Genomic DNA, 27375 nt, shown 5'->3' with positions numbered 1-27375 from the left:
ACAATTGGTAACTGATCTGTACTGCAAGCACACCGACACTAAACTAGTCATTGTTCCTAAGACTCACTAAGGTCAGCCAAGCCCTGGGCACATGTAACTCTCCATAGTTTCCACTTTAACCCTGGACATCTAACTACAAAGCAGAGCTAAAAATAGACCAAACCGAGCACTTACACTCCACAGAGATGCATTTCCAACCCCAGGGGTTTTAATCAACAACACTGTTCACAATCCGAAGAGAATGCTTTCATTTAGGAGGAAAAAGTTGCTTCATTTTGAGCAAGCTAAAATACAACCTAAAGGAATTATGAAGACTTTAAAGTGTTCAAAAAATATTATCTGCACCTGTGTTCTAGGTCTAAAAAAAGAAAGACTAAAATACCTTCAGGATTGAGTTGGCTTTCTTTGCCTTTCACATTGAATTATTCAAAGGAAAACATATTGGCATTTTCCCTCCTCTTGTTTCTAGGTCAGCATGCTTCTACCAAAAAGTTTAAGTTGTTCAAACATAGCAAGCCATAATAAATACCTACCTACAAAAATATACACATAGTAGGAAGGAAAAAGTAATGAGTTTGAACATAGAAAAATAATTACAGTTCCATTCCCTAGAGAAAGTTTATTATCTAAGGCTCTTTATGGCCAAAATGGATAAGTCTCCTGAGGATTATATAGAGCAAATGTTTTCACAATAAAATTTGCTCAAAGGTTTAATTATTAATGATATATCAGATTATGAATAAATATAAATATTGCATATGTGGCTAAAAGAAGGATTTGTATAAAATTAAAACAATTTTAATATAAAATTTTGCAATAGAGTTGAGAAAATAAAGATCCTTTAAAAATACAAATTCATAAAACTCTAGATTCTACAGCACTGGGGAAATGAAATAAGTACACAAGGAGTTACATTGACAACTGCCTTATAATGAAAATGCCCATCTTCTATAAATCTAGCACAAACAGTCCAGGAAAATGGATATTTAAAATGTAATCTTTCTCTATTACATATACTTTGCTAAATGAGGTTCTTAAGCGTATCTGCAGAACGTTTTTCAGGGAAACAAATTGAGGCTGTCATATACATATGGTATTAATTCCTCCCAGCTTTTATTTGGAACGCAGTTCGTTTGAGGCAAGTGCTAAAAGAAATGAATTCACCTCAGTGACAGTATTTCCATATCTGCAGCCAATGTGTGATCCTTATGAATATCCCACGGCAGAATATGACCTATGAAATTGAGATTGCGAAGTGATCCTGTTCCATTTTAATGGAATCTCAGAGTGTTGCCATCATACACTCCAGGTAAACCCCAGCAGAGTCTGGCTCTGTTACTGAACCCAGCAGAAGCTCCCAGGAGGCCACCATCACTGATAAAATGATAGCTGTAGATCAGGTGCTGCTCAAACCCAACAGGGATTTAGGAATTTCTGCCTTTGGAAGCATGCCTCACTTCTAGTTAAACCGACTACTCTATTATTTTCTCAATAACTTTTTAGATTCTCAGAGAAGACAGCTTTTCTAGTTGCCCTACCAGATATTTTGTAGGCTTAAATTTTGTAAGACTGAAAAGTATGTTATGTTTATAGCAAAAAATGCAACCTATGCCAGATACTTTGGAGAAGAGGATTAGAGGCAGCAGGTGGTTATCGACCACATAGCCCAGAAATGTCTATGTTTTGAAGATCAGCAATTTTTTTCTGTGGACTATAGATAGCTTTTAAATAAAAGTCACACGTATCTTGCAAGCGTTTTTTAATCTCCATGAAATATTTCATTCTGAATATGAACAAAATAAAACTTGCCTTGGACTGAGAAAGTAAATATCGGCCCAATATTCATCAGGCTGAAACAGCAGACACAGATAAGCCAACTGCAAAGTGAACAGGAAATGACATTTCTCCCAGGGACATTGCTGTTATAAAGTGTTATGGTAACCTCCTTCTTTGAGTGACTATAGATTCACTGAGAAACTTTCTTCTCTAATATCAAAGACAATCAGTGAGCTTGCTGTTTAAAATTATATCAGTAAGAATAAAACATCTCACTCTTGCCTACAGGATCTTAGTTGCTTCATTGAAGCAGAGAAGCAGCCTCAATTCCCACTTCTGGTGAGAAGTCCCAGATAAGGGGCTTGGGAATGCAACAGTCCACATTTATCTTAACTTTATTGTTTCCAAAGAACTAGCACCCTGGGTTCACTTTGCAGACCAGACCTGCATCTAAGCTCCACTCTGCCTAGAAACCTAAAATAACCCTTTTTCCTCTAGCGTTTAGTCTCCTTCATTGCATTGGGTCAATAAACCTAATTTTGTCAGAATACAGGTTGGTTCCTATTATTCTTAGACTGACTGAGATAGGGCCATGTTTTTATCAAATGGTCGAGCTAAAGAAAATATCTGCTGCATAAATAGTAGTTCCAAATTTTAAGTATTTGCTATTAGATATTGAAAAAATATTTAATAGAATATATCTTTGCAGTAGTTCAGTCTTCTGTGCCCTGTGAATTTTAAATTGTATATATCAGCTTCTCATCTAGGCAGAAACATTCTGAGCGCAAGGAAACCCGCTGTGAATACTGAAATGATCTTTTTTGGCCCTGCTGCTGCTAAAGTAACCTGTGGCAAAATTTCCCTGCTCTTAGAAATAGCAAATTGGCAACACAAGCAAGACTCGCCCGTGAGAACACGAAGCTCTATGTGAAGCTAAAAGAGACAATAAAGGGAAATAGGTAGGCACGGGTCCCAGGTCTCCCAAACAAGGTCTGTCTGCACACTTGGTTGAAATGCAGGGCTGCCGTATTTAAGAAGTAACTGGGAGAAGCTGGGCACGGTGGCTCACGCCTGTAATCCTAGCACTTTGAGAGGTCCAGGCGGGTGGAACACCTGAGGTCAGGGGTTCAAAACCAGCCTAGCCAACATGGTGAAACCCTGTCTCTACTAAAAATACAAAATTAGCCGGGCGTGGTGGTGCATGCCTGGAATCCCAGCTACTCAGGAGGCTGAGGCAGGAGAATCAATTGAACCCAGGAGGCAGCAGAGGTTGCAGTGAGCCGAGATCACGCCATTGCACTCCAGCCTGAGCAACAAGAGCGAAACTCTATCTCAAAAAACCAAAACCGAACCAAAACCAAACAAGAAGTAACTGGGAGAGTTACTCAGAGCACACGCCTCTTCCCTGAGGTTGGAAGGTTGGAAGAGTGCTTCCGACATACCCATGGGAGGAGCCATAATCGTAGGCTGAGGCTGCCTTCCGACTGACTTCAGAGCTCAGGGCGTACTGCGAGGCCTGCTGCTGGAAGGAGGAGGCGGACGCCTGACGGAAGGCCTGGGATTCCTGGCGGTGCGCGGCGGAGGAGCGGCTGCTGTAGGCCGTGGAGCCCTGGGTGTAGATGGCAGAGCGCTTCTTCTCCCGCTGGTAGTGGCTCACGGTGGTGCGGAGGTCCTTGTTGCGGTAGCTGAGATCATAGTGCTGGTGGGACCTCTGATAAAAAGGCAAAGACATCCTGTGCCCCTTGAAGGAACCGGGCCACCTGAAGGAAAACAACACTTTCTGAGTGACTTATTAAGGAACAAATTCCATAGAACAAGTCATCTAAATCAATGTGTAAAAATCAATACTCTTGGCTGGGTGCGGTGGTTCATGCTTGAAATCCCAACGAGGATATCTTGAGGCCGGGAGCTCACAATCAACCTGGCCAACACAGTGAGACCCTATCTCTACAAAAAGAAAAAAGAAAAAATTAGCCGGGTGTGGTGTGTGTGTCTGTAGTCCCAGCTACTCCGGAGGCTGAGGCAGGAGGATTGCTTGAGCCCAAGACTTTGAGGCTGCACTGAGCTATGATTGACCATTGCACTCAGCCTGGGTGACAGAGCAAGACACTGTCTAAAAATAAAAAATAAAAATTAATATTCTTATCTTTTCCAAAGAGTAAACCAAAAAGGGTATGAAGTTTACCATAACTGGATATTCAAAAAACTCTCCACTTCATAGCCCAGATATGCCCCTCCTGTCATTGTACCTTTTTTAAAAAAATTTGTATCTAGGAGGTTTTCCTAGAAAAACAAAGTTTTTCTACCTTGGCTATTGTGCTTTTTCCTCACTCTTCATAATACATATTTCTAATTTTCTGCCATTTCATTCTTCATTTGGGACTTCATTTGGGAGAATGTGGAAGGATAGTCATGTGGTATTCATTCAACAAATAATTAGCAGCAACTACTGTGTGCCTGGCACCATCCAGCCCATGAAATCCAGTAGTGAGGCTGGGCGCAGTGGGTCATACCTGTAATCCCAGCACTTTGGGAGGCTCAGGCAGGTGGATCACTTGAGGTCAGGAGTTCAAGACCAGCCTGGCCAACATGGCGAAACCCCATCTCTACTAAAAATACGAAAATTAGCCTGGCATGGTGGTGGGCACCTGTAGTCCCAGCTACTCCAGTGGCTGAGGCAGGAGAATCACTTGAACTCAGAGGCGGAGTTTGCAGTGAGCCAAGGTTGTGCCACTGCACTCCATACTGGGCAACAGAGCAAGACTCTGTCTCAAAACGAAACAAAACAAAAAAGAAATACAGTGGTAAACAAAAAAGACAAAATGCCTGCTCTAATTACCTTGTACAGAACCGTACAGTCTACTGCAGGAGAAAGACAATAGAGAAAACAAGTAAGTCAAGTATGAGATAGGTTAATGTGCCAAGAACCAGAGAAAAACAAAGGAGGTAAGAGGGATGGATGCAATTTTCAACAGCCTCAGCAGGGATGGCTTCTCTAGACAGTAACATCTGAGCATGAGACTTTCTGGGGAAGAGTATTCCAGAAGGAAGACCAGAGCAAAGGCACTGAGGAATGAACATGACTATCATACTCCAGGAACCACTGACTGGCAGGGGTTCTGGGATGGGAGAGGTATAGGAGATGATGTCAAAGAGGTGAGCTATGTGCATGGTGGAAGGGCCAGTAGTGTAGGGTCCTATAGGTAGCAGTAAGGACTTCAGCTAACACTGTGAAAGGGCTGAGAGGCCATTGGAAGACTCTGAGCTGAGACTCATTCTCGCTGATGTCTGAAGATGGACTGTGGAGGGACAAGAGTGAAAGCCAGAAGACCTATGAAAGGGCTGAGTTGTATCCTCTCAAAATTCCTGTGCTGAAGCCCTAACCTCCAGTACCTCAAAATGTGACCATATTTGGAGATAGGAACCTTAAAGAGGAAGTTAAGTTAAAATTAGGCCATTAGGATGGGCCCTAATTCTATATGATGGTGTCTCTATAGGAAAAGACAACCAAGATCCAAATATGTATATAACAGAGGGAAGGCCACGTGGAGACACAGGGAGAAGACAGCCATCCATGAGCCGAGAAGAGACCTGAGAAGAAACCACCCAGCTGACACCTTGATCTTGGACTTCCAGCCTCCAGAGTTGTAAGGTAATAAATTTCTGTTGTTTAAGCCACCCAGTCCATGGCACTTAGCTATGATAGCCCTGGCAAAAGAATACAAAGTCCACTGCAATGGTCCAGGCTAGAGGTGACAGGGGTAGCAGTGAAAATGTGAGAGGTGGTCAAGCTTTGCACAGGTTTTGAAGTTAGAACCAATGGCATTTGCTGAAAGTTCTGAATTAGGATGTGAAAGAAAGAGATGACTCCAAGGTTTTTGCCTGAGCAATTGAAAGACAAGTTGCTATTAACTGAGATGGGGAGGAATGTGGGAAAGTATCAACTTGGGGTGGAAGAACAGGAGATTGGTTTCAACGCTTTACATCTGAGACGCCTGTTCTACCTCCCAGAGGAGACATTTTAAGTGGGAAGCTGGATATGTGACTCTGGAGTGCAGGGGAGAGGTCCAGGATGCAGATTTACATTTGGGAGTCAACAGCATATAGGTGTTATCAAAAGCCAAGAAAATAGGTGAGAATCATTGTACACGGAAAAGAAAGTCCTAAAAGAAAACAGATGAGGACCATTATACAAGGAAAAGAAAATTACAGGCATGGTGGCTCACGCCTGTAATTCCAGCACTTTGAGAGGCCAAGGCAGGAGGATTTCCTGAGCCCAGGAGTTTCAGACCAGCCTGGGCAACGTGGTGAGACCTTGTCTCTATTATAAAAATCTAAGATAGAATAAAATAAGTAAAATAAAGTCCTAGAGTTGAACCCTGGACTATGCTAATCTTATATATAAGCTCTCTCAAATCTCACAAACATTTCAAGCAAAGGTATAGTCTCAAACCAGAAAAAAAAAAAAAAAAAAAAAAAAAAAACTGTTTGCTCTATAAGGAACATACAGGCTTCTAGTCTCCCTACATAAAGAGGTAAGAGAGTCGATTCCCAGGGTGGCAGCTGGCATTGTGAACTTGAGCTAGCAGTTCTACTAAAAGTCAAAGGTATGTTTGTTTAGCATAGGGTGGGGAGACGTCACATGGCCTTAGCATTCTTGAATAGTTTATCCACTGAAGCAGGCCTATCAGCCACGTTGACAACCCTGGATGAAGTAATAGTTTTATAAAAGCTCCACCCCCAAGTGTTTTAATGCTGTAGAATTAGTTTTAAAGTGATCTGTTTTCTCCAAACGTCGTTTTTAAAAAAATTCAAAATGAAGAATGAATCCTTCTAAACTCAGCATATTCTTTGTCAAGTTTAAAACTACTTTTTATTTAAACTATTTTAAAAGTCAGCATGTATTCCCCAGAGAAGAAAACTGAGCAAACTTCACTCCAGAAATATTTATCTTAGGGTTCATGGAAGATATCAGTCTACAGGGCATTTCCTAAGGGAAAAAAATAGCTACTAGCAAGCAACTTTGCTTCAACCCTTAAATAGATGGCTATTTTCTGTTACAAAATATGGAGGATAATTACCATGTATAATTAATAACCATTAGATGAATTTTGATAAAATAAAGGGGTTAGAAAATGTTAATACAGAATTACGTTAGGCAGTTGTAAAGATATTAGAGAAGTTTCTGTTACGATAGTACATTGTAACATGGGACATGTTATTTGAATGATTTTCAAATAAATAATAAAGAACCTTGTTATGTTATAAACTAAATTCATTCCCCAGATGACTTGAAATGCTGTTATTTTCACAAAATAAAATCTTTAAATATCTTGCCCCAATACTATTTTTTACTCTCTTTATTTCTATTTCTCCCAAATACATTTATTTTTAATAATACTTAATATTCCTCTCACATAGATAGTAAGTTACAAGTAAACAGGGTTTGACTTGAAGCCCACATTGCTGATTGTCACAGCCCTGACCTCTGGAACAAAGGTACAACCACCTCCTCTTCATCAAGTAAGCCCTTGAAGTTAACTAAAGCCAGGATTAGCTCCAACACATGACAGCTGGAGTACGTTGGGAGGAAAGATGGTTTTAGTGTCTTTTGTTTCTTTAAGACCTAAATTTTCTTTCTGAAAATAATTTGAGAATTTAGGAGAAATACAAATTCCATAGCTGTAATTTATGATACTTTTGTGCAGGCATTAGAGGGCAAAAGCTGATGAAAACGATTCCCAGAAAAATCACTGTGTGGGGCTCTATGTTGCCTCTGAAATATTACTTAACCATTTTGAGGCCATATCATTGTGCACGCTCACATTTATCCACATTGCATCGTCACAGCAAGATCCCTGAATTATGAACTAGTGACTTCAGAGTTAATTTTCCTTCTTTCGGTCTAATTTGTAACCAGGGGGCATTGTATGGCACATGCAGGATTGAAAATGCAGGGCCTCCTGTCTCTCATCCATTTCAGATTTCAACCAAACCATACTTGGAAAAAGCATTAAACACACACTTACAGTTCAATCTGAGGCAAATATGACCTCCTTACAGTTCCAGGAACAGCAGCTTAATTTCAGAAGAATACAGTGATGTGAGAGAAGGGCTGTGCCAGCCCAACTGGCACCCGGCTGTTCTGGTTTCCCTCCCTGGAGCTTTACTTTCCTATTTCTCTGTTATTGTGACATCTCTTTGAGAAAACTGCTGAGTTCAGAATACAGAAAGAAAGCACTTACACTGCAGTGCTGCTAAGCTCATGAGCTATCAAGTGCATTCTTCTGCTTCAGTGTCACACTTACCAGTTTCCAAAGGAGTAATGGTGGTGGAAATGTTCCGATGAGGCCGAGGAGCTGGATGAGAGAATGAAAACTCCACCTAGGTTGAATCCAAGACAATGTTAAGAGGCAGGGCTAAAGACAGGACCCTGGGGGCCAGTTCAAAAATAATGCATGTGGTCAGGCAGTCGAATGTCAGGCCACACAACCAGCCTTTTATGGCCAAGAAGGCAGATAAATATAGCAGCAGATGGGGAGGGTAGTCCCAAACCAGGAGGAGGAGAGGGGCATGGGCAGGTAGCAGCCTTAGTAATATAATTGCATAATGCCGGTCAATGGGTCTGGCCCGATTAAACCAAATATAGGGTTTTTATTTGGCAACAAGAGCTATTTTCAATGTCACTTTATCATTAGATAATTTAAAAGTGTAATGGAAAGAGTGGTTTGTGTTAACAGCTAAAAATAGGTGTAGTAATATGATTCTCAAAATGGACTTCATGGAATTTTAATGCCAAGATATGGTTCTGGGCGTGCTGTTAATAACACACGTACAGTACATTTAAAAGATACAACGTGAAAAAAGAACTTGAAGCTAACTAAAGGCAAAACAAGGAAGAAATGGGTTACACGTGGTGGCAATTTTTGCCTGACATCACGGTCACTATTTCTCTCATTTCAGGAAAATTTACAAGGTTAAGTTCTAGCTTCAAGCCTGAATATTTGATTCCCTGTTCATTAACTAAAGCCTTTTGAAATGCAACTCAATGTTTTATCTTTCCTAACTCAGAGTAGGGTCAGTCGATCTAATAAGAGATTCTCTTTCTTTGTTCTGTAAATGGTGTGACCAATTAAGACGAGGTATAACCTGGTGGTGAAAGCCTGTGTTGTGGATTCAGATCAGATCTATATCCCACTATATTGATAGCACTTAGTAACCATGTAATCTCTAGCAATTTATTTCTCCTTCCTAAGCTTCAGGTTTTTTGTCTATAAAATGGGGATAATAATACCCAAATTATAGGATTGCTGTGGTGATTAAATGTGATACTGCAGACAGAGCACTTGACCTAGTGACAGTCACATAATATAGACTCAGTAAATATCTGCTATTATTACTGATACCAATAATATAAAAGCTCATTGTTAGATTATATGTATGCAGCAGGTTGGTATTTTGATCTACTGGCCTTATGTTCTGACAGTGATATTACATCAACTGAATAAAGGTCACTTGTGTCTATCAAAATTGTTTTTCTTTTTGAGACAGGGTCTCACTCTGTTGCCCAGGCTGGAGTGCAGTGGTGCAGTCTTGGCTCACTGCAACCTCTGCCTTCCAGGCTCAAGCAATCCTCCCACCTCAGCCTCCCGAGTAGCTACAGGCACGTGCCACCACACCTGGCTAATTTTTTTTTTTTAACTCTTGGTAGAAATGGAGTTTCACCATGTTGCCCAGGCTGGTCTCAAACTCCTGGACTCGAGTAATCCACCTGCCTCAGTCTCCCAAAGTGCTGGAATTAGAGGCGTGAGCCACTGCACCCAGCCTCTATCAAGATATTGAACAGACTCAATATTATAGTATACTTCATCATGACTTTCTTGATGATAACTACAGTTAACACGGTTGAGGACCTATCCAGTGCCAGACACTGGGATAGGCAGTTTATATACATGATCCCACTGACTTCTTATCATACCTTGCAAGGTACAGCTTCATTACCCCGTTGAGGAAAGCAAGGCTTCCAGAAGGGAAGGCATTTGCCAAAGATCACACAGCTGGTAGATGACAGAAACGCAACTTCATTTAGAGACATTTGATTCCAAAGCCCATGTACTTGTAGTCATGTATTGCTGGCTCCTCCAGTGGCACTTTGATGGTAAGAAACTAGATATTTTGAAATGGCCTTTCAAGTGCAATATGGGTCTTCACTTGTAATAGAGGGTTAGCTTCTGAGCTACTCAAAGTATGTAAAAGAATCTATTCCACCTAGTTCTGATCCAGTTACCTGTGAAATTCAACCTGGAATTTCTTCATATACATACATCTGCTATTAGTGAGCATGTGGACATTTTAGCTATCTGGAAGCCATAGGCGAGTTTTCCAAGTGTTATGTTCCCCAAGCTTCCATTTGTTCTTTAAACATCCAATACAGATGTTTAGAATGTTACAGAATGCAGTGATTCTTCTCAAGTCTTATCCACCAGCCATTGGGATGATTCCTGGTGAGCTGTTTTTCTAGAGAACATTGGTAAATTGCCCCAAATCTTCTCAAAGCAGAAAAGAGGAAAAATAAGCTTATATGCTTTTTTAAAACTGTTTTACATTAGATGATTTTTCTGGGAAATTTGAAATTAACAGCTGGCTAACCACTCCATTAAATTTTCAGGATAATTACACATCTGTAAGGGTATCATGAGTAAGTGTAATTGACCAGAGTCCACATCTATAAAGGAATCATAACTAAGTTACAATAATTGATTCATATGAGCCCAAGTTTTTTTTCTTTAGTTTTATTATCCAGTACATCACCATATGTAATTTATTATATAGCTAGTTGTAATTCAGATAAATTTGCTGTTAGAAAAACCTGAATCTAGATGATGCCACAGCAGAAAGATCACTTAGGAGATTCTGCTGGGTCTAGCTCATGCTTTTTGTCTAAACTTATTGTATATTTGTTTGGAATAAACTCTTGCTTTCACAGGGATCTTGAGTATCAATGAATCAATGATAGTATTTTAGTTTTTCCATAGTGTGTGTGGACTTCTCTCATTTTTGTATTTTTAACAAGGATGAAAGTTCAGTAAATATTGCCTGTTGCTCAGGCTGGAATGCAGTGGTGCAATCTTGGCTCACTGCAACCTCGAACTCCTCAGGCTCAAGCAATTCTCCCACCTCAGCCTCCCGAGTAGGTGGGACTACAGGCACACACCACAACACCTGGCTAATGTTTGTACTTTTGTAGAGATGAGGTTTCACCATGTTGCCCAGGATGGTCTCGAACTCCTGAGTGCAAGCAATCTGCCTGCCTTGGCCTCCCAAAGTGCTGGGATTACAGGTGTGAGCCACCATGTCTGGCTGTAAATCTCAATTTCTTAATCCATAAAATGTTTTCATGATAATCATGCATATGATAATCAAATAAGATTGTAAAACAGTATTACTTCCTGGCATATAGCAAATAGTCATTAAATATTAGCTACTATTATGAGGACTTATCTCTCCTATTTTTGTTCATTTTTTCTTCAATGCGGATGCTTTCCACAGAAGGAAAAGCTTAAATAAATTGTTCAGTGAGCTCTTTTGAAAGCCGTAAATTTGCTGTATCCTTCCTACTTCAGTGTTGACTAATTTATAGGCAACACTAAAATAAGAAAGGTATCATATTTGGCATCTAGTCCTGTGGTTTATTGAGTAACTTTGAAAAATCATTTCACCTCTCTGAAGCTCCATTTTCTCATCTGTAAACTAAAGGGCTTAGAGCTAGATGATCACTAAGGTGCTTTCCAGCTCTAATAACCTGTGCTATCAATCCACAAAGTAACTATTCTATTCTTGCCTTGCTCATAAGCAGATTAGCAACATTCTGTGTGGAGCAATTTGTGGGAAGAATAAAACAAATCCTCCCTGATCCAAAAAGTCTGCTTCTACCTGCTGGCTCACATCCGAAATACTCCTCCCTGAGAGTGTCATTTTATGACTTTCATCCCTACTATGCTGAAAGTAACCCAGAAAGGTATTTCAGTATGTTATTGTTTCTTTTAAGTCTTTGTGTGTACTGAGTAGCGGAGAAGGAGGGAAGCACAGCCAGCGGTGAGGGTGGGAGTGGCTGGAGAGTGGGGCCTAGGACTCTTATCAGAAGCCAAATTTCATCTAGTTATTAAATGAACTAGATCTAAACTAGCTGAACTAAATCTAAAATTAGATTTTTTTTTTTTTTTTTTTTTTTTGAGACACAGGCTCGCTCTGTCACCTAGGCTGGAGTGCAACAGCATGATCTCAGCTCACTGCAACCTCCACCTCCCAGGTTCAAGAGATTCTCCTGCCTCAGCCTCCCAAGTAGCTGAGACTACAGGCGCCTGCCTTGACACCTGGCTAATTTTTGTATTTTTAGGAAGTTTCGCCATGTTGGCCAGGCTGGCCTCGAACTTCTGACCTCAAGTGATCTGCCTGCCTCAGCCTCCCAAAGTTCTGGGATTACAGGCATGAGCTACTGCACCCGACATAAAATTAGATCTAGTTTGAATGTTGAGTGTATCTGGGCAGTGGCAAAATTAAGGCCAATGCAGTTAACATCTTGCATCAGAATCCACAGACTGTGAGGGGCCCCTGTGAGCTCCTTTCCCAGTTTTGCAAAGGGGAAGAAGTGCTGGGCTGAAAGCCTTGGAAGAAGGCATGCCTGCCATGGTGCAGAACTGGCAGGTAAGTGGGATAGGGCCCAAGCCTTAGTCAGATCCTTGCCTATTACCCTGTCCTCTAGACTAGACTCCAGGCCATTAGGAAGCACAAACATAATTTGTTGTGAAATGCTCCACTCATGGTTATGGAAATGGAATTATTATTATTATTATTATTATTGTTATTGAAATGGAGTCTCACTCTGTGGCCCAGGCTGGAATGCAGTGGCATAATCTCGGCTCACTGCAACCTCCGCCTCTTGGGTTCAAGCAATTCTCTGCCTCAGCATCCTAAATAGCTGGGATTGCAGGGACCCACCACCACGTCCGGCTAATTTTTTTTGTACTTTTAGTAGAGATGGGGTTTCACCATCTTGGCCAGGTTGATATTGAACTCCTGACCTCATGATCCACCCACCTCGGCCTCCCAAAGCGCTGGGATTACAGGCATGAGCCACCGTGCCCGGCCTATTATTATTATTATTATTTTTTTTTAGACGGAGTCTCGCTCTGTCACCCAGGCTGGAGTGCAGTGGCACCATCTCGGCTCACTGCAAGCTCCACCTCCCGGGTTCACACCGTTCTCCTGCCTCAGCCTCCCAAGTAGCTGGGACTACAGGCGCCTTCCACCACGCCCGACTAATTTTTTGTATTTTTTTTTAGTAGAGACTTTCACCGTGTTAGCCAGGATGGTCTCGATCTCCTGACCTCGTGATCCGCCCGCCCTGGCCTCCCAAAGTGCTGGGATTACAGGCGTGAGCCACCACGCCAGGCCTGGGATTACTTTTTATTCTTCATTAGTTGCCCATACTTCTCTCTCTTCTCAATTCCTTCCTGCATCAAAGAAGCTCATTTTGCCCATCTGAACCTTCTTCCCCTGTTCACAGGAGAAGGGAGGGAAGCCCTTTATTTGTTAAGGTGCACCTGGCCCTTGAATTGTTGGACAATTGAATAGAAGCTGATAAAATACTTCCCTATAAGCCAAAGGAGGAGGGTAGCAAGTGGCCTTTGTTGAAGCTCCCAATACAGAGGGGGAGGAGTGATCTTGGCCTCTTCCAGAGCCCCAGACTCCAGAACAAAGGCTTGGCACCTCTCTTCCTAGACTACCCCTTTTGGAGGTGAAGGAGGGCAAACTTAGTATGAATGGGCAGTGTCTTAAATGCCGAACATATCCAAAGTCCAGCTGAACCTTAGCCACATTTAATATGTCCCAAGGCCATGGAAAGTTGACTGTGGTTATGCTGATCCACACCCTCCTCCCACCACGCCCCGTTGTCCCTGTCTCTGGGACATGAAGAATTGTCTGCATGCTGTATTATGGCTGAGGACAAAGAACAGGTCAGGCAGCCAAGACTGGTTAATCTTTTTGCTTTCCTGTGGTCTGTCAGGAATTGGGTTGACTTAGACTGAAATATTGCCCTTTCATCATTCACCAGTGATTGTCAGTAAATGATGTGTTTGAATTTCTGGAAATATGACACAATTTCAAAATCTTGCACTTTGAGAAGGGAGATGGCCCCATCAGTATTTTCACATAATGGCATTCGCAACTAGAACTGGAACCAAACTCCTGGAGAATCAAAATTCCATTTCATGAATCTGTTCATTTGTAACCCTAATGCATACATTATGTGGCATTTGCTGAAGGCCTAAGGAACGTTGTGTTCCATTCATTCGTCAGCATGAAGGGTGCACTGGATGGAGAGTATAAGTGCTGCAGTAAACCAGGCACTGGGATTGAGGACAGAATGTGAGCTGACACTATGACAAAGGGAGAATGCATTCAGACAGAGCTCACTATGTCCTCTTCTGCTTCAAACCTTCCAATGGCTCCTCACTGCCTGTTCTTCCCCAGGTGGCCTCTTCAGCATGGCATGAGGGCATCTTCACCTTATGAGCCTCCATAATTCTCCAGCTCCGCCCCTCTCCATTCCCCTGCCTGCCTCCTGAGTTTCAACCACGGGTAATTCCTTGCAAGCCCTCAAACTCCAGGACTCCAGCGCCCCGGTTCCCTCACACCTGTTGCTCCTCTCAGCCCTGCCAACACACGCACACTTCCTCACTTCCTTCACCCCGCTCCTTCAACACCCCGTGCCATCTCCTTCCAGGAGACTTCCCTACTTCCACTAGGATGGGAAGTTTTTCATGCGGTATTTACGTGTTTACTTTTCTGTCTCTGCACAGTGAGTACTCGCTGGTAGGAGCGGGATCTCTATGACTAGGTGCTCCCAGTACCCAGCAAAGCTCCTGACCCACAACAGGCCTTTAATAAAGAATTACTGAATGAGGAAAACTGGGAAATGTGGCATAGGACAACTCCTTAGGACATAGGGACTCCTTAGAGATGGGAAAAAACGAGGGCTAGGAGTCAGTATGGCCAGGGATCAGCTGTTCAGCTGCGGGGAGGACAACTGCTGTGAGCCCCTCTTAACCTGCGTGTGAGGCTCAGGAGCTGGTGGGTAGATTCTGGGAGTGGGACAAGCCCCTAAGCCAGAAAGCTGCCTGCATCCATAGTCTAGGCCAGGGAGCTGGAGGTGAGTATTAGAAAGCAAGACCCCAAAGCCCATTTTCTAACATTTTTTGTCTCTGTTTTTCTGTCGATTCATAAATAGATATCTGGAATGATAATGACTTCCAAATGATGAGATGCTTTCTCTTTCTTTTATTTTTGTTTTTTTTTTAACTTTCTTGTTTGTATTTTTTTTTAGTTGATTTTAAGATATAATTAGCATCAAAAACTGTGAAGGTATACACATACAATGGAATATTATTCAGCCTTCAAAAGGAATGAAATCCTGACACACACTACAACATGGATGAACCCTGAAGACATTATGCAAAGTGAAATAAGCCAGTCACACGAGGACAAATAGTGTATGATTCCACTTATATGAGGTACCTAGAGTAGTCGAGTTTATAGAGAAAGTAGAACAATGGTTGCCAGGGGCTGGGCAAAGGGGGTAATGAGGAGTATTGCTTAATAGGTAGAGTTTCAACATGGGATGATTAAAAAGCTCTAGAGCAATGTGAGCCGGGCACGGTGGCTCACACCTGTAATCCCAGCACTTTGGGAGACCGAGGTGGGCGAGTCACAAGGTCAGGAGTTTGAGACCAGCTTGGCCAACATGGTGAAACCCCGTTTTTACTAAAAATACAAAAAAATTAGCTGGGCATGGTGGCAGGCACCTGTAATCCCAGCCACTCGGGAGGCTGAGGCAGGAGAATCGCTTGAACCCAGCAGGCGGAGGTTGCAGTGAGCCGAGATCAAGCCACTGCACTCTAGCCCAGGGGCCGTGAGAGACTCCATCTCAAAAAATAAATTAATTAATTTTTAAAAAGCTCTAGAGATGTGTAATGGTGATAGTTATACAACAGTGTAAATGTACTTACTGCCACTGAACTGTATCCCTAAAATGTCTAAAATGGTAAATTTAATGTTGTGTATATTTTACCACAATTTTTTAAAAAAAGAACGCAGGAGTCAGGGATTTTACCCTACTTGCAAGCTAAAAAGTGAGGCTGCTACAGTTTCATGGGTGTTGACAGAAGACACAAGAAGACAAAGAGCTTTACTCCTGACAGCAAGAGCAGTGGCCAAGTGTCAGCATATTCTTCACTGGTTTGCCAGCCCCCAATCCCCATGTTCCCAAAGGACAACATGATGAAGACCAGGTGACACCTGCAGTCACAGTGGGCTGCATTACAGAAGAAGAATCTTGACTTTAGAGCACCTGAATATTTCATCATGAGCATTCAGCATACCTGCCCTTTTCTGCAGAGGGAGATATTCTTGTTACACTGGATAGTAAGCGTGTCTGCCTTTTGCTGTGGCTGGAGACACTTCCTCTGTCTTCAAAGGCTGTTCACTATATGAACAGTCCTGCAGAAACAGGCTGGAACAAAGGAGAGCCAGATCTTCGCTTGCAACATGTGCCGAAACACAAGAAACCTGCGGAGAATTGTCTCCCGACAATGACTGTGTGTTATTTTTACAAAAATCATATGGTTTTTTTTTTCCTTTAAAAGTAAGAACCAGAATAAAGATCAGCAGATCTGAGTTTTCAGTTTCAATTCATTTCTAATTTCCTTTTAACAGTTTATACCAATAAAATTGACACACCATAAATTAATCCATTTTAAGAGTAAAGTTCAGTGAGTTTTAGTCAATTTTTACATTGTGCAACCATCACCAAAATCCAGTTTTAAAACACTCCCATCACCCAGAAAACTTTCCTCAGGCTTGTCTGCAGTTAATCCTGGGTCCCGCGCGTGACCGAGGCCACCACTGACTTCTGTCTCTACAGTTCAGCTTTTTCTAGAAATTTCACACAAATGGAATCCTACCACATGTAGTCTTTCGTGTCTAGTTTCTTTCACTTGGCAAGATGTTTTTGAGTTTCATCTGTGGTGTTGTGTGATTCGGCAGCTTGTTTCTTTTTATTGCTAAGAAGTATTTCATTGAAAGATAGACCACATTGTGTTTCTCCATTCATCAACTAATGGACATTTGCATTATGCCTAGTTTGAGGCTATTATGAATAATGCTAACTTAAATCTTAAAACTTAAAATCTATTTTTCTTTATTTAACCAAATGAAACATCAAAGCACTGACCAGGATGGGCATGGTGGTTCATGCCTATAATCCCAGCACTTTGGGAGGCCAAGGTGGGATAATTGCTTGAGTTTAGGAGTTTAAGACCAGCCTGGGCAACATGGCAAAATCCCATCTCTACAAGAAATACAAAAAATTAGCTGGGTGTGGCTGCATGTGCCTGTAGTCCCAGCTACTTAAGAGGCTGAGGCAAGAGGATTGCTTGAGCCCAGGAGGTTGAGGCTGCAGTGAGCTATGATCACGCCACTGCCCTCCAGCCTGGGCGACAGAGTGAGACCCTGTCTCAAAAAACAAAACAAAACAAAACAAAAACTAAGGTATAGAGAAATTCAGTAATTTTCTCTAGAACACACAGCTAAGAAGTATTAGAGCTAGGATTCAAATTCAGATAATTCAGATCCAGAGTTAATATGCTTAAACAGTGTGCAATATTTCCTCATAAATAAAAACAAAGCATTTCTGATAAAATTCTACAACTTTTCCAATTTCTAAAATAATGTAGATACCAGTTTTTCATGTGAGACAGGTCTACGTTTCTGAGTACAAATGTGATTATGTTCTGTTTTCCTCTTTCTCTCTCTCATACCCCAAGAGTCCCTTTTCTTCCCTCAGTCCACACTGAAACAGAAATGAAGATGGAAGAACAAAACAAAACCACCCTTCAGACTTGGCAGTCTCAGACGCGAGCTTACAGAGCTAGCGTTTCCTATCCTGCTCACTAGATAACACTGAGCCTTAAAGGACGAGGAAAAAGGCAGAGTAGCCACTAGAATGGGAAAGCCAGGATCGATAGAAGGGATAGGTGATCCTCAACCTGGAAGGAAAAGGACATTTGGTGGAAAGAACAGGGGAGCAGAGAGAAAGAGGATAATTTATTTTTTTTCATGGCCTTTTAACTTGGAGACATTATGCTAAGTGAAATAAGCCAGACACAAAGAAACGGATACTGCATGATCCCACTTACATGAGGTACCTGCGATAGTCGAATTTATAGAGACAGAAAGTGGAGTAATAGCAACCAGGGTCTGAGGTGACAGGGTGGGAGGAATTAGGAGTTAGTATTTAATGGGTATGAAGTTTCAGTTGGGGAAGATGAAAAGGTTCTGGAGATGGGTAGTGGTGAAGAGTGAAACTCCATCTCAAAAAAAAAAAAGTGAGATGTGTCTCATAGCTATCCTCAAATGCGTTTAAAAAATTATTTGTGAGGCTGAGCATGTCCTTAAATGTTATCCCACTATTTGGCTTCCTCTTCTGTGAGGTATCTTTTTCCTGAGATCATTATTAATCTGTTAATGTGATAATAAAATAGCTACCATTAGTTGAGACCTATTGTGTGCTAGATACTATACCAGTGCTTTACAGATATTATTTTATATATTTGTTACAAAATCTCTTCAAGGCAGTTTTTATTCCCAAGTTAAAATGAAAATGAGGCAGGAGAATAGGGTCTGGAGGCAGGGAACCTAAGACCGAATTCATGCTGACTCCCCAGAACTAAATCGCAAGGAAAACCCCAACTTTCCATGCCCAGGTAACAAAAGGACCAGAGGCTAATACCTTTGCAACATCCCATTTTCGTGAGTGGCAGATGAAAAATTGAAAGTGCCTCTGATTTGTCCCTTCTGGGAGACAATCAAGCTGGTTGCCGGCCAAGTTTTCATTTGCATAGTAGTATAACTTTGTAACTTCACTTCAGCCTCTGATTGGTCACTTTCTGCAACCAATCAGACCTTTGCATAGGGTGTAACTTTGTAACCTTGCATCAGCCTCTGATTGGCCACCTCCTGCAATCAATCAGACTGATCTCAGGCCACTGCTTCCTTTCCGCAGGGTCTATACACCAAGTAACCAATGGGGAACCTCTAGAGGGTATTTAAACCCCAGAAAATTCCATAACTGGGCTCTTGAGCCGCTTGCTTGGGCCGCTCCCACCATATGGAGTACACTTTCATTTTCAATAAATCTCTGCTTTTGTTGCTTCATTCTTTCCTTGCTTTGTTTGTGCATTTTGTCCAATTCTTTGTTCACGATGCCAAGAACTTGGACACCTTCCAACAGTAACAAAAAAACGAAGGCTCAGAGAGGTTAGGCAAGTACCCCAAAGTGACACAGCTATTAAATAATAGAGCTGGGATTTGAACCCAGTTCCAGCTGGCTCTCAAGCACCATTATCTTTGCTAGACAGGAAAGCACTCAATGCCTACACTACTCATACCCCTTCCTGAGGAAAGCTGCCCTGCTGATGTTTAGAACCAGGTGACCTTGCTTTTTGATCCCAGGTGATGGGTCATTTCTGATCTAAAGGTAACAGTGAATGGCCTGGGCCAAAAAGGCAAGCCAAGCCAATCACACTCCTCCCGTGAGAATTTGAATTTGAAAAGACTGAGTGTCAATACACTTAAGGAACAAAAGTCAAAGAGGCTGAATCAAGGTATGCCACGGGTGTATTTGGAATCAGATGAGCCACAGCATGCTGAAATTATGAGGGACCGCAAACTAAAGTTAGCAGAGAAAGATGGGTGGCAGGGAACAAACAAAACAGATGGGCTTAAAGAAGCAGAGGTGCAATTGGAGAACAAACATTTGGCCCATGAGACCCTTGAGAGAAAATCTGAAGAGCCAAGCCTTCAAACTACCTCTGTTTTCAGCAGTAATCCAGTCATATGTATCCCTAAAATATGCATCCTTTTTTTTTTTTTTTTTTTTTAGACGGAATTTCACTCTTGTTGCCCAGGCTGGAGTGCAATGGCGTGATCTCGGCTCACTGCAACCTCTGCCTCCCGGGTTCAAGCGATTCTCCTGCCTCAGCCTCCCCAGTAGCTGGGACTACAGGTGCATGCCACCATGCCTAGCTAATTTTTGTATTTTTAGTAGAGACAGGGTTTCACCATGTTGGCCAGGATGGTCTCGATTTCTTGACCTCGCGATCTGCCAGCCTTGGCCTCCCAAAGTGCGGGATTACAGGCGTGAGCCACTGCGCCCAGTCGTATCCTTTTTTTTTTTTTAGTTAATTGGACTGTCCCTGTTCCTTGCAATCAAACAAGCCAAAATAAAATATTCTTTCTATTAAATGTTTGCTAGTGTGGATATTAAGCTTTTACTTGCCATTTACCACAAAAAGTTTCCATTTCAGTTATGTCCTTGCTTTTTCTCATTATATTTTGACTTTTTAAAAGTAGAACCCGGCCAGGAGCAGCAACTCACACCTGTAATCCCAGCACTTTGGGAGGCTGAGGCTGGCAGATCACCTGAGGTCAGGAGTTCAAGACCAGCCTGGCCAACATGGTGAAACCCCGTCTCAACTAAAAATACAAAAATTAGCTGGGCGTTGTGGCACACTCCTGTAATCCCAGCTACTCGAGAGGCTGAGGCACAAGAATTGCTTGAATCCTGGAGGCGGAGCTTGCAGTGAGCCCAGATGGCGCCATTGTACTCCAGCCTAGGCAACAGAGTGAAACTCCATCGCGGAAAAAAAAAAAAAAAAAAAAAAGTAGAACCATCCATCACATAATCAATAACCACTTTACCAGTCAAAAACTTAAATTCATGCAAATGATAGTAACAGAAAGCAGATCAGTGGTTGTGTGGGTCTGGGGGAGGGGACAGGTGGGAAGACTTGGGAGCAATGGGTCACAGTGGAGCCTGAGAGCACTCTGGGGTGATGGGTATGTTACTATCTTGATTGTGATGATGGTTTCACAAGTGTATACATGTATTAAAATTTGTCACTTGGTACAGTTTAAATATATGTAGTTTATTGTATTCTAATAATACATTAGTTAAAGCCATTTTTAAAAATGTCTGTTCTTCCCAACAAGGATACTTATACAATTCTATTCAACTTATTATGCTTTATGTTCTATGCTCACCTATAATTCACCTGCAATTGTGATATATGCTATAAGAAATTAATTATATGTTTATATTTTTTCAGTTTTAATAATCTGTTTTCCAACTGTATTTCACATAAATAATATCTTTCACCATTGGAAAATCATGTGTTGAGCACTGCAGTTTTAAATTTATTTCTATTAATATTTTTCATTCTTTGGCCAACTTTCCTATTTTTAAACATAGTACAATCTGATTTGGAGGTTTGAAATTTTGTTCCTTTGTAGTGTTTTAAAGTCATGCTAAGGCATGCACCCTAATGAGCATTTTATAATGGAAAGAGCATATAATAGAAAGAATTACTGTAAGAACTAGTATAGATATATTAAAGATTTTATGCATTGTTCTCCCCTGCCTTGGACAATAGTTTTTATTGTGCCTTTATATGAAAACAAGATCTGTCTATGGCTAATCTGGCCACTTCTACTACCTATGTACCACAAAAATTTATTTTTGGACCTAGTGGACCATACAGAAGTTTGGTAACAACATTCATCTGTTGAGTTTCAACACAGGATTACTTTCATCATTTACCCACTTGCTAAAACTCCCTTACTTTTTCTGCTACTTTTGTTCCAAAGTTCTTAAAGTTTATAGATTTAACTGAGGTTTTACTAAGCACACATGACATGGCTAGCACTCTGCAAGGTACTGAGAGTACAAACAGAGTAAGTTACTCTTGGGAAGCATGTCCCCTTATCCCCTTACTATCAGGGCTTGCTCTTTTTCCTCAAGCAAATAATGAACTGTGTAGCACATGGCAGGACACTGAAGAATAGACCCTGGTAAAGCCCCTCCAAACTTAACCTATGGCTCTGTGGCCCTTCAGGGATTACTGGGTAGCACTGCCAGCCCACAGCTTTAATGCTTTACTGAATCAACACTCTGCGAGGTAATGCAAAAAGAGGTGTTATGTGTTCAATGCTGACAAGTCATATGAATGGAAACTGTCCACGGATTCATCTACCATTCCTTCTCCAGAGGAAAGAAGAACTCAATCAAAGGCCATAATACATCTACAGGTGGCTGGTAAAGTAGAGGCACTGATTTCAGTGGAATTAGGCCTTGCTGGAAATTCTGCAAGAGACCATAGAGACTCTTTTTCCAGGAAGAATAACAACAAAAAAGTCAACATTTCAAGTAAATATTCCCACTCCAAACTATTAACACAGTCATTCTTATCAATAGTTAGTATGTTTCACAGATCAATATAGCACAGAGGCTGAAAGGTCAGGCTTTGAAGTTATACAGACATGCGTCACATTCCTGCCTTTTTCTCTTACCCAGAATATGACCCTGGGCAGGTCACTAACCTTGCTAAGCTTCAGCTCACTCATCTGTAAAATGGAGGTGACAGTCATTACCTTGCAGCTAATGTTCATGAGAGATAATGTGAATAAAACACTTCGCAGAGAGCTTGGCTCATAGGACGTGCTCAATAAAGAAGAAGAAGAATATAATGTTTATTATTATTGTTAAAAGTATACACTGAGAAACTTCTACTTAGCTAATGTAAAAGTAATATATGTTTACAAGCCAGTTTGAGAAGCAAGTCAAACATACAGGAAACAGTAGAGGAAAATCCCAAATTATGTAACATTGTTCACTGTACTAGGATGTTAAGCATGACATTCCCATTATTTTAGAATTGTGGGAGCTGTCCCAAAAGCTGGAAACGTTCATTGTCAGAACATCTATACAGGACATGTTACAAGATTGTGGAATTAATTTTGTGACCCCCTAGTTAATTATCCACCTCAGGAATTATAGGAGGTAAGAAGATCAATCTTTAGACCCAAGAGATTCTAGGGACACCAGCATCCAGAGTCATTTGGGGAGAGCTGCCAGCGTGCCACACCCAGCCCACACACAGTGAGGAGTGGGTGGCGATTCTCACAGCATTTTGAAGCTGTCGCTGTGCCACCTTCAGCTTGCACGGTTGCTACAGGAAAGCACACTGCCAGCCTAATTATTGTTCCATTGAAGACACTCCCTTTTTTCTGGCAGCTTTTACCATTTCCCTTTTACCCTGCATTTTCTGCAGCTTCATTGTGATAGAACTTACTATAGATTTTATATATTTTATTTTTCCTGCTTGATATTCAGAGTACACTCTCCATTTGAATGAAAAATTTTGACTCTCTTTCAGTTTCAGAAAACTCTGTCATTATCTCTTTTAATTTTTTTTTTTTTTTTTTTTTAGAGACGGGGGTTCACGCTGGGTTGCCCAGGCTGGTCTCAAACTCCTGGCCTCAAGCAATTCTCCCTCCTCAGCCTCCCAAAGTACTGGAATTACAGGTGTAAGCCACTGCGCCTGGCCCAACATACTTTTGATATTGTTTTTTCCATCATTCTCACTTTATCTTGTTCTGGCTTTCCTATACACAAATATATACCATGTCATCTCAATACATCCTCCATGATTCCTGACAGCACTTCTACATTTTTTTCTTTTTGTCTCTTTGTACTGTGTTTGGGTTAAGGCCTCAGTACTTCTAATCTACTACCTCAAAATGTCCCGAATGATAACTGTCATTTCCTACCATTACCACACTCTGCCCTCCAAACTATTTCTCCTCCTTAGTTCAGTGAGTGGCCTTACCATCTGTCAGAAATCCTGAGCTTCTCCCAGACTTACCCTCTGCTAATTCTCCATACTATTACTAGAGTGATTTTTAAATAATACGATTCTGAACATACTAATCCCATACTTAAGATGTATGCGTGGCATCCCACTGATCTTTGAAACATGGCTTAGAAGTCACTGAGGACACAGTCCCTGCTTCCCCTGTTGGCCTCATGTTTCTACATTTTCCCTTTATATTCTTCCTTCCAGCAATTCATTCATTCAAATATGTATCTTTATACATTGAAGGCCTATAATGTGCCAAATACTCTGTGGGCCTTGGGATACTTTAGTAAACAAAGCAGGCCAAAAGATCCTCTTCATGGAACTTAGTAGGGGAGACAGATGGTAAAATCAGTAAAATGTCTGCTGTGTTGGAGGTAATAAGTGTAATGGAAAAAATAAACCGAGAGAGGGGAACGCTGTGGGTGGAAGCTGGGTGATGGAGATGTAAAATGGAATGACCAGAGAAGGCTTTACTGAGATGGTAATATTGCTTGAAGATGCGAAAGAGTTGAGGGCGTGAGTAGTGAAGAATCTGAAGAAAGAGCATTGAAATCAGGAACATCAAATGCAAAGGTCTTGAGGTGGAAAGTTACCTGACTTCTTCAAGAAACATTTTGGATGTCAATATGGCTGAGCAGACTGGGGAGGGCAGGAAGTAGGAGACGAGGGTGGGGAAGATCCCAGAACCTGACTTATTGGGCCTTGCAGGCCATGGCAAAGCATTGGGCTTTTACTCTGAGTGAAGTAGGACACTTCACTAGGCGTAGTGATGTAAGTAGAGGTGGTAGGACACTTCACTTCACCATGGAGGGTGTCAGGCAGAACAATGATGTGCTCTAGTTTATAGTTAAAGGATTACTCTGTCTGCTATGTGGAGAACAGACTATAGGAAGAAAAGGAAGTAAGAAAACTACTTAGACCTCTTTAGGAGGCTATAACAAAAATCCAGTCTCGAGATGAAAATGACTTGCACTGGGATAGTGGCAGTAGAAGTGGCGAGACTTAATCAAATTCTGGATATATTTTGAAGGACTTCGCTAATAGGCTTGTGCTAATTATGGTTTTAGGCCATGGAGATACTTCTATGAATGAAGAAGACAGAAAACTCTACCAGAATTGACTGAAAAGTTGAGTGAGGGGCAGGAAAGAAAAAGAGGTGGCAAAGGTGAGTCAAAGGTTTTCGGCCTGAGCAACTTAAAGGATGGAGAAGACAAACAGGATGAGTAGGTTTTGGAGGTAAAATTAGATTATTTGTGGAGTGTGAAGGTTTAGATGCCAAATAGACATCCTCATGGAGCTGTCAAGTGAGAGGTTAGATATGTGAGTCTAGAGTAGAGGTGAGAGGTCTTGGCTAGAGATACACTCTTGGTGATGGGTGTATAAGTGGTATTTAAAGCTATGAGAGTGGATGAGGTCAGCTCAAAAGGACGGCTGACAGAAAAGAGAAGAGATCCAAGCACTGAATCCTAGGCTACTCCATGTGATTAGCGAAATTAGGAGGAATTGGCAAAGGAGATTGAAGAGTAACCACAAATGAAGGCAGAAACCAGGACAGTGTGGCGTCCTGGAAGCCAGAGAAGGTATTTCAAAGGTGAGGGAGTGAGCACCTTTTCTGATACTGTTTGAGAACTGAGAATTGGCTATGAGGATGTACAGGTCGCTGGTGACCCTGATGAGCACACATTTGATGGAGTGGTCAGAAAAAAAAAGATTTATTATGGCAGATTCAAGAGACAATTGGTCAGAAAAGGATCACTGAGGAAGAAAAAAGTAAAAACTAAAATAAAGAGAGAAATGGGTCTGTACACCCATGTTCATAGCAGCACTACTCACAATAGCTAAAATGTAGAAGCAACCCAAGTGTCCATCAACAAATGAACAGATAAGGAAAATGTAGTGTATACATACCATGGAATATCATTCAGCCTTAAAAAGGAAAGACATGGCCGGGCGCGGTGGCTCACACCTGTAATCCCAGCACTGTGAGAGGTTGAGGCAGGTGGATCATGAGATCAGGAGATTGAGACCATCCTGGCTAACAAGGTGAAACCCAGTCTGTACTAAAAATACAAAAAATTAGCCGGGCGTGGTGGCAGGCACCTGGAGTACCAGCTACTTGGGAGGCTGAGGCAGGAAAACGGCGTAAACCCGGGAGGTGGAGCTTGCAGTGAGCCGAGATCACGCCACTGCACTCCAGCCTGGGCAACAGTGTGAGACTCCGTCTCAAAAAAAAAAAAAAAAGGAAAGACATTCTGACACTTTACAACATCGGTGAACCTCAGGAACGTTATGCTAAGTGAAATAAGCCAGTCACAAAAAGACCAATACTCTATGATTCCATAACTTACATGAAACACTTAGAGTGGTCAGAATTCTAGACAGAAAGTAGAATGGTGGTTACTAGGGGGAAGGGAGGAATGGGGAGTTATTGTTTAATGGTCATAGAATTTCAGTTTTACAAGATGCAAAGAGTTATGGAGCTGGATAGTGGTGATGCACAACATTATAAATATATTTAATCCACTAAGCTTTTAGTCCCCAACCTTTTTGGCACCAGGGATCAGTTTTGTGGAAGATGATATTTCCAGGGACTGGGGCACGGGTGGCAGTCGGGGGGCAATGATTTCAGAATGATTCAACTCATTACATTTATAGTGCACCTTATTTCTATTATTATGACATTGTAATATATAATGAAATACATATACAACTCACCATAATGTAGAATCAGTGGGAGCCCTGGGCTTGTTTTCCTGCAACTAGACGGTCCCATCTCGGGGGTGATGGGAGACAGTGACAGATCATCAGGCATTAGATTCTCAAAAGGAGAACACAACCTAGATCCCTCGCATGTGCAGTTCACAATAGGACTCATGCTCCTAAGAGAATCTAAAGCCACTGCTGATCTGACAGCAGGTGGAGCTCACACAGTAGTGTGAGCGATGGGGAGCAGTTGTAAATACAGACAAAGCGTCACTCCCTCGGACCTGGGGGAGGGGGGAGGCAGGGGGTGTTGGGGACCCCTGCACTGAGCTATACATTAAACATGGTTAAGACGGGAAATTTCATGTTATGTACATTTTACTAAATTGGTGGGGGGTGGGGTGGGGGCATTGAGAACCAGTGAGTACAGGTGACTTATTTAAAGAGTTTTCTATAAGGGAGCAAGAAAATAGGACAACAGCTGAAGAGAGTTTTTGTTGTTGTTGTTTGTTTGTGATATGGTAGATTAGTTTTTTATTGCTGCTGTAACAAATTACCACAAATTTAGTGGCTTAAAACAACAACTTAGTCATCTTACAATCTTGTAGGTTGCAAGTCCAGTGTGGATCTCACCAGGCTAAAATTAAGCTGTCAGGGAGACTGTGTTCCTTTCCTGAGGCTCTAGGGGAGAATCAGTTTCCCAGCCTGTTTCAGCTTCTAGAGGCTTCCTGCATTCTCTGGCTCCTGACCCCTTCTTCCATCTTTAAGGCCAGCAACATTGTATCTCTTTGACCCTTCTTCCACCGTCACATCTTTCTCTAACAGTCTTCTTCTGCCTCCCTCTTCTTCCTCCCACTTCTTTTAAGACCTCTTGTGGCAACACTGGGTATACCCAGATAATAGATAATCTCTGTATTTTAAGGTCAGCTCATTAGCAACCTCATTCCATCTTCTCCCTTGGTTCTCCTTTGCTGTATAACCTAACACAATCACAGGTTCTGGGAATTAGGACAGGGGTATCTTTTGGGGGTCCTTAGTCTGCTTACTACATATGGGGTACATTACAGCATTCATGTTGATG

At 41.7% G+C, this 27375-nt stretch overlaps 1 protein-coding gene and 1 long non-coding RNA gene across 8 annotated transcripts in view; one reads left to right on the top strand and one right to left on the bottom strand.

Moving 5' to 3' along the window:
* LOC129051512 (uncharacterized) overlaps positions 1–16511 on the top strand; it is a 37834-nt gene extending 21323 nt beyond the window's left edge. Inside the window, exons 3-5 of the long non-coding RNA XR_008515857.2 lie at positions 5274–5428; positions 11633–11794; positions 15927–16511. This is a non-coding gene — a long non-coding RNA (uncharacterized LOC129051512). The remainder of the gene's footprint in view (positions 1–5273; positions 5429–11632; positions 11795–15926) is intronic.
* Positions 1–27375, bottom strand: part of MYOM1 (myomesin 1) — a 181994-nt gene that overhangs the window by 147443 nt on the left and 7176 nt on the right. For 3 of the 7 annotated variants that reach the window (XM_054537694.2, XM_063716982.1, XM_063716985.1), the window contains exons 2-3: positions 8085–8160; positions 3219–3536 (exon numbers count right to left, since the gene is read on the bottom strand). In XM_054537694.2, the coding sequence (XP_054393669.2) occupies positions 3219–3508 (290 nt within the window). In that variant the 5' untranslated portion in view covers positions 3509–3536; positions 8085–8160. Of the gene's footprint in view, positions 1–3218; positions 3537–8084; positions 8161–16217; positions 16349–27375 lie in introns of all 7 variants that reach the window. The other 4 variants (XM_024235866.3, XM_063716983.1, XM_054537695.2 and 1 more) reach the window with 2 other exon arrangements.

This window comes from Pongo abelii, chromosome 17 (genome assembly GCF_028885655.2).
Source record: "Pongo abelii isolate AG06213 chromosome 17, NHGRI_mPonAbe1-v2.0_pri, whole genome shotgun sequence".
NCBI classification, from domain to species: domain Eukaryota; kingdom Metazoa; phylum Chordata; class Mammalia; order Primates; family Hominidae; genus Pongo; species Pongo abelii.
The sequence above is the reverse complement of the archived record's forward strand: the minus strand, read 5'-3'. Positions and strand labels throughout refer to the sequence as shown.